Source organism: Etheostoma spectabile, chromosome 5, assembly GCF_008692095.1.
Source record: "Etheostoma spectabile isolate EspeVRDwgs_2016 chromosome 5, UIUC_Espe_1.0, whole genome shotgun sequence".
In the NCBI taxonomy this organism is placed as follows: domain Eukaryota; kingdom Metazoa; phylum Chordata; class Actinopteri; order Perciformes; family Percidae; genus Etheostoma; species Etheostoma spectabile.
In genome coordinates this window covers 21,096,389-21,103,399 of record NC_045737.1, presented here as the reverse complement: position 1 = coordinate 21,103,399, position 7,011 = coordinate 21,096,389, and the positions used below count along the sequence as shown (strand labels likewise).

The window sequence follows — 7,011 nt, the reverse complement described above, 5'->3', positions numbered from 1 at the left end:
TGAGTAAATCTACTGAAATGGCCGCCATAACAGTGGAGTGCGATGTGTAAGATGAGAAGGCAGAGGTTAAGGGATGTACATCATGGTTGTATAAAAACAATGGATCAAAAGATCTGTACATCTTTTCCTTTGCAAACCAGTTCAAAAGGCATCAATAAATTGATGGGGAGGGTCATGCATTTTTCCAATCATAGAAAAATATTTTATAAGCAAAGGGAGTCTTATTTGACTTAAGACCCCAAAACTCCTCCAGTAGCCCCTTAACTAAAAGACGAATAGTCCCTGACGACATTTACATAAGACAATACAGTTTTTAAAAACCGTCAGACTTTGCTGTACATTTTTATACAGTGGCATCAATCCCCAATAACTATGTCTCAGGGTGTATTAGGTAATCATGGGTTAATTTTACTAATCAGTGAGTAGAACAGATTTTTATTAAATTTTTATTATTTTATATATTAGTATGATGGTGTATCTTTATTTGTCAAGGAGGCTACTTGATGAATTTGAATAACCCCAAAACACATTCCTATATTTCTTACAGAAGCGGGTTTGACTTTTTTTTTTTTTTGTGCCGAGAGCTAGATAAGAAGATTGGTATCACTCTCACTTCAAAAAAGATGTCTGCTAAATATAAGACTGCAGCCAGTTAGCTTAGCACAGGGAGAAATAGCTAGCCTGGCTCTGTCTGAAGCTAACTAAACATGTAATGATATCTTGTTTGTTTTAATTCCTAAAAGAAACATAAAAACAACACATGGTATAACGTGACATCCTATTTCTTGGCCAAGAGTAGTACTTATTGAAGAATGTAAACATAACTTTCTTTGTTTAAAAGAAAACTCACACGATTCCTTTAATAGATTTTAATACTGTGACATAAAATTACAAATAATGTAATAGAGGATTTTATTGCCCACCCATACTGCACTTGTGATTGTCTGCAGTGAGATAATGGAGGCTTACTTGTAATAATTTGTATAATATATAGGCTACATAATTTGTATAGAGAGAGTGTGGCAGGAGTTATAACGTCATGCTTCTATGTGGAGCACGATGAGACAAGAGGAAGGGAGTGAGACAGACGGGGTTAAAAAAAAAAAAAAAAGTGGAAGCGTGTGATGTGAAAGGTCAGAAGCTCTGCAGTGATGTTTGATCCCAAGCTCTTTCATCTCTCTCTTCTCACTGTGAAGTGGTGTCACAAGCTCAAAAAGATTTTCAAATGTGGCCTCTAACAAAGACACACCCCCACACCCCCACCCTCCACACACACACACACACACACACACACACACACACACACACACACACACACCGCTCTTACCTGTCACCTCTTCTATAGTGCCAGGGAGTTGTCTTTGTTGACACATGAGAGTCAGACTTACAAGCTTTGCTCTGAGAAGAGATTCCGAGAGCCAGAATTCAAATTTAGCTGCTCAGAAATTTAAAGCACTCTGTTAGCATTGATCTCACGACTGGGCATTCACGTCTATTAAAGCCTTTTAAAGTCTGGATTTTGGTCCAATCCAGGTAACTCTGGTATTCAAAGTATTTTAGAGCAGCCTGTTAGCCAGTGTCAGCCTCGCTATTGAGGTAGTTCAGCTGCATTATGGGAGCTATGATGGCTGCTCTTTCTGTGGAGGCCAGGAGGCGACTCTCTCGTCCCAGCTGCCTCTCTCACTGCGGCCACAGTGCAGCCAGGTACCATCGCTCAGGTAGGCACTCGTATAGTTTCACCTTCTGCGTCATAATCGTTTTTTCATTGACTCTTTTCTCTTCTCATTCACTCCATCAATCTCTTGATCTCTTATCAAATGTTCTCTCTTCTATCTTTTACTCTTTCTTCTTCTTTTAAAAGCAGTAATCCATAGGAGTCTTGTTTTCTTCGCATTCGGTAGTGCCTTTGGTGATAAGTGAGCAGTGTTGTGTGTTTACACTTATTGTGCCACAAATCACTTTATAGTCAAACAGTGTGTTCAGGTCTAAACAATCCTTTCCTCTGCAGTAGAAATTACAAAGTTAGTTTTTGCAGTTTGCAGTTTTTCAGTGTTCATTAAACATTGAAGGCATTGCTTTTTACATTAGAGTTTTACCGTAGGTAGTACACACTTACGATATTCACTGTAGTTAAGTGCAATGTTGAGGTACATTTGAGGTTGGTTGAGATTAAGACCATGAACACATTATAAAATTGTTTATTGAGGTCATGAATTAAGTGAGAAATAGGTTAATTTTCTTGTAGACTTCTATACGATCTACTTCTATATGGAGGCAGTGGAGTTACACCCTGCTTGAAAACAGAAAGAATGCAGGTTTAACACACTGAAAGTTGTAGAACATAATAAATAGATGAATAAAAACATCTCCCAAACTACCTAATCCTTAATCTACTGGACTCATTATATGCTTTCACATTTCCTTAGTAAAATTGCTGCTGCAAGGAGTAATTTCTCATGATTTTTTTTAGTACCTCTACACTCATTTAAGTGGAATTTCTGTGTCTCTTCTCTCCAACTGTGATGTAGACGTGATCTTGCTGATGTGTGCGAAGAAACAGTCTGGTTAATCTCTCCCTCTTTTTTTAAAGCTAGTTTTTGGGCATGTTTAGGCTTTTGTTGACAGAACAACAGAAGAAATTAAAGGCGGGAGAGATAGAGGGGCATGACATGAAGCAAATTGCCGCAGGTCAGAGTCAAACCTGGGCCCGCTGCGTCGAGGAGTAATCCTCTATATATGGGCGCCTGCTCTAGCAACTGAGCTATGTATCTGGGCGCCCACTTTCTCCTTATTTACTGACTGTCAGCAGGCCCTGCCAAGCCTACCTTTTAAAAACCTGTTAGTGTGCCAATGGCCTGTCCTGAGGAATGATCCTGCACACATAAATAGTAGTTCATAAACTCTCTACACTAGCATTGATAGACAAGAGAACAAACTTAAATGCACATAAATAGACCCAAAAACTCAATCAAAGCATCACATAATGCCAAGATACCTACATGCAGTGTGTTGTGTTGTGTTGTGTTGTGTTGTGTTGTGTTGTGTTGTGTTGTGTTGTGTTGTGTGTGTTTTTAGTGTGCGGGTGCCTGTCACTTGATCCAGTCACCTTTATACAGTGGTGACAGAAATGTAAATTTAACCTTTATCCACTGTAAAGATAGACACCACAGACTCTCACCTATTGTTGGAGACTGGAAATAGATTTATGATTCTGTTATTGACAATTGATTTAGATTTTTCTGGTAAAGTGTAAGAAGCAGAGAAAGAAGAGGAAGGGAGCTCCACCACCACCGCCTCACCACAAAGATATTGATCTCTCTTACTCTGGCCTCCCATTTGTGTCTCCTATCTCCAACCAAGTCAATGCATTAACACACTTGCTTTCAACTTTGAAAACACACACACACACACATACACACACACACACACACACACCTCCGTTCCCATCTTATCTCGAGATGCATTAGCAAGTGCAGAGTCATCAGTTATCCTCTTCTGACCTCCTAAACACACAGTCACACAACCACATGTACACACTCATGCTCAAAGGCTTTGTTCATATTTTCGATGTTATTTACAGTAGGACAACTGTTGCGCATATGCCAGGAATCATTAAGAATTTGAGACATTCATATTTTAATAATACATTCTTAATATTTGGGGTTCTTCTTCACAGAGTGTTGAGTTGGAGTTCAAATGTGGAAAGGTGTCCCTGCTATTTCATCTGATCATTGTTTGCTAGTGTGTTTGTGCGCATGCCCACACTACACACTTTTTGGTCATTTAAATTCAGTCTGGAATCTGAGTGCATAGTCAGAAGAAGATAGATAATTAGCTTGTTAGTATCATAGAGGGATTACTGAATACAGATCAAGCCAGGGACAGAACATTTGTATCAAGCTACTGCTAACATTACTTGTTGTAAATCAAATACACAGATACTACAGAGAGATACAAAAACAACTACAAAGATGCAAATACTACAAAGACAAATAGCAAACTAACTAAACCGAAAAGGCAAACAACAAAAAACGGTCACAGAGAGGCAAAAATAACCCCCATGAGATGCATAGCGACCAAAAAGAGATGCAAAACGACCACAAAGAGACATAAAACAACGCAAAACAACCACAAAGAGATGCACAGACCATCGAGATATGCAAAACAACACACGCACACACACAACTAAGTGCTAAACTTTTTCTTCATTTCATCCCAGTTCATTTTTGCTAAAAACCAGTGCTTTAAATGTGAGTCTTAATAAATTTGTACTTATTTTATAAATATGTGCCCTGTGTTTAAAGCTGTGCCTTAGTTTAGCCCCCCATTCAAATATTTCTTAACCCGCCCCTGAAAGAGGTGGATGTGGTGGAGAAAGGAAGGACACTATGGAGCAGGAAAGAGGGAGTCGAGCAGAGGGGAAGAGAAAGTCTGTGGCTGGCCAAAGTTATGGAATGACCGAGGAGATAGAGGGAGGGGGAGGAGGCGGCAAGCTCCCGAGCGGAAAGGCCAATCAGATGGACAGACTGAGAAAAAGGAGGAGTGTGGTGGAATAAGGAGAGACCACAAGAAGGACAGGATGGGTGGATGATTTAGGGTGGACAGGGCCTTTTAGTTTTAAACCTCAGCTGGTGTGAGCGCTGACTAAGTGAGGCGAGGGAGGAAAAGTGGCAACCAGAAGCAGTAACAGATAAATTCAGATAGCTGCAGAGAGATGGGATTGATGGAAAAGTATGTGTGGAGGAGGTAGACACCAGGGGAGGAGGTTTCATTCCCCACAGCTCCTCTCAGTTTCTCAGGATTTCCCTCTCTGGACACTGCTACTGCTGCTTGAAGTGCCTTCTCTCAAGGGCCATACTCCATTCCATATCTGGACCTGGATTTGGACAAACAATGAAGTGGACCGAATCAGATGGGATAGTAATGCCAAACCTAAATTTAACTATTTACGGTTAAATTAAGTCAGTACTGAAAGGTGCTTGGTCGGACCAAAGGATTACTGACAGAAAAAGTGGATATTTGGCTACATAAGTAATGCCTTAACCATTTTTTATTATTATTTGGGCACTGCAGCCTTGTTCTACGCAGTTTTTACTTTGCATGAAATTCTATTGTATCTTGACTGACAGGTCTGTTTTGAAAACAATAACTCATCCTATATTGTGAGCGGATGCTGCAGATGTCAGAATGTCAGATTGTCCTCGGCTTGCCGATAAAGAGTATTTACAATATGCCCTTGTTGATCATGCGGTCGGTGCATAAATGGGGTAATTACAGTTACTAATGTTGTTTTGCCGTTTTAGGGCATGGACGATGAGAAGACTTTGGTATTTCATGTTCTGTATTTCAATAAGTCGTTTGTGTTTACCTGGACTTTCTCCCACCTAATGGGAGCAAAATCGTGTAAATGGACATTGAATTCTTTGTTTTCCCAAAAGAACTTTCATCTAAAACCAAGATGTGATTCATGAGTGTAAACTATGACGTGAGGACTGATAATAGCTGTTTGGATTAACAGGGTGCGCAGTAACTTGTGTCTTTGCCATTCTGAGCCCCAGAGAGTGTGTGCTGGAGGAAAGTCTGGAAGGTGACTCTAAACGTCTCCTTTAATGCACCGTAATAAATGGCCCATGACACAACCCCCATTTTCCCTCATGAGTCTAGAGAGGGAGGTTTCCCATATATGTCGGCTTCCACATATTTTCCACTTCAGCATCAGTGTTGACATTATAGAGCAGCGTTCGTCCAGCCCGCTGGCCTGGTTCTCATGCTGTCTCCTGGGCCTGGAAACAAACCCATGCAGTCAGCTAACAACCATACTTGATTCCTGTCACTTCTTGGCTCACCTTTGTTGAAAACACTTGTTGTTGACTTGCCCAGCCCAGTGTTACTCGTATCGGCCCAGGCTTCCTTTCATCTCTCCCCAGGGCCAGGCCTTCTCGTGCAGGCTTGGCCCTAAGTGGGCTCCCCCCTGTCCTGAAGTCATGGGGATCCAGGGCATGGAGCTGTTTGCCATCGGCGTTGTCATCATCCTTTTCATGGCAGTTCTCAAGCAGTTTGGCATCTTGGAGCCCATGTCTTCATTTGAAGGTAAGGACCCACCTGATGATGACTCACCACTTCAACCCTCTATATTTACTGTATAAGCACTATACACGTTTGAAAAATGCTTTATAACATACCATAATGAACGTAGATATAAGAATGTTTTAAATTGTTTATTAATTTTTTTAAATAATTACGTCTGCAATGAAGACACGTTTTATTTTATGACAACTTAGTTTTACAATGTTATCACTCATTATCTTTTATACACCAGCCTCCTCAGGATGAGTTATAGTTGTTAACAAATACATTAAACATTCTACTTAAAACTTCATTGTAGTATGTTATAAACCACTTGTTAAATGTAAATATTTGGCTTATGAATGGTCAATAGAGGTAAAGTGATGCCCTTCAAGTTTTATAATAAACTCTACACGTTATAGAAACATTTTGGTTAAAAACAAATGGTGATAAACCAAATAATGAAATGTCTTCTACTCTTAAGGTTAAAGAAACTGGTCAAAAACACAACTGAGTGTCTGAAAAAAACATTGTCACAAAGCTTAAAAAACTAATTGCAAGCCCTAACCCTTGTCAGCTCTCTACTATTTAAAAAAGTAAAAATAAACATTACTAAAATTAAACATTATACTATGGCTACAGTAGCATGTGTTATTATTTTTCAAGCATTTTGTATAATATTTGAAAGTTCTGGACTATCAGATAGATTGTGTACATTTGGGACGGTAAAAGAAACATCAGATGTTGCTCTCTGAACAATGCCGTTCCCTTTGATTAGAGTTTTTGAATGAAGGCCAGCAAGTCAGAGTGCCCTGCAGTCAGTGTGCCAAGACACATACAGCAGGAAGGCACCAGTCGTACCATTAGTGCTTCTTATATGGCTCTGCATCGTAAGTAATAAATTCAACATAAAACACCAGTAATGTCCTTTCATGATTTTGCAAA

At 39.8% G+C, this 7,011-nt stretch overlaps 1 protein-coding gene across 5 annotated transcripts in view; it reads left to right on the top strand.

The window, feature by feature from the left end:
- kcnip3b (Kv channel interacting protein 3b, calsenilin) overlaps positions 1 to 7,011 on the top strand; it is a 42,504-nt gene that overhangs the window by 20,828 nt on the left and 14,665 nt on the right. For 2 of the 5 annotated variants that reach the window (XM_032515992.1, XM_032515991.1), the window contains exon 1: positions 5,242 to 6,090. The exons of the other annotated variants lie outside the window; for them this stretch is intronic. In XM_032515992.1, coding sequence (XP_032371883.1) covers positions 5,985 to 6,090 — 106 coding nt within the window. In that variant the 5' untranslated portion in view covers positions 5,242 to 5,984. Of the gene's footprint in view, positions 1 to 5,241; positions 6,091 to 7,011 lie in introns of those variants that run through there. 5 annotated transcript variants of the gene reach the window in all.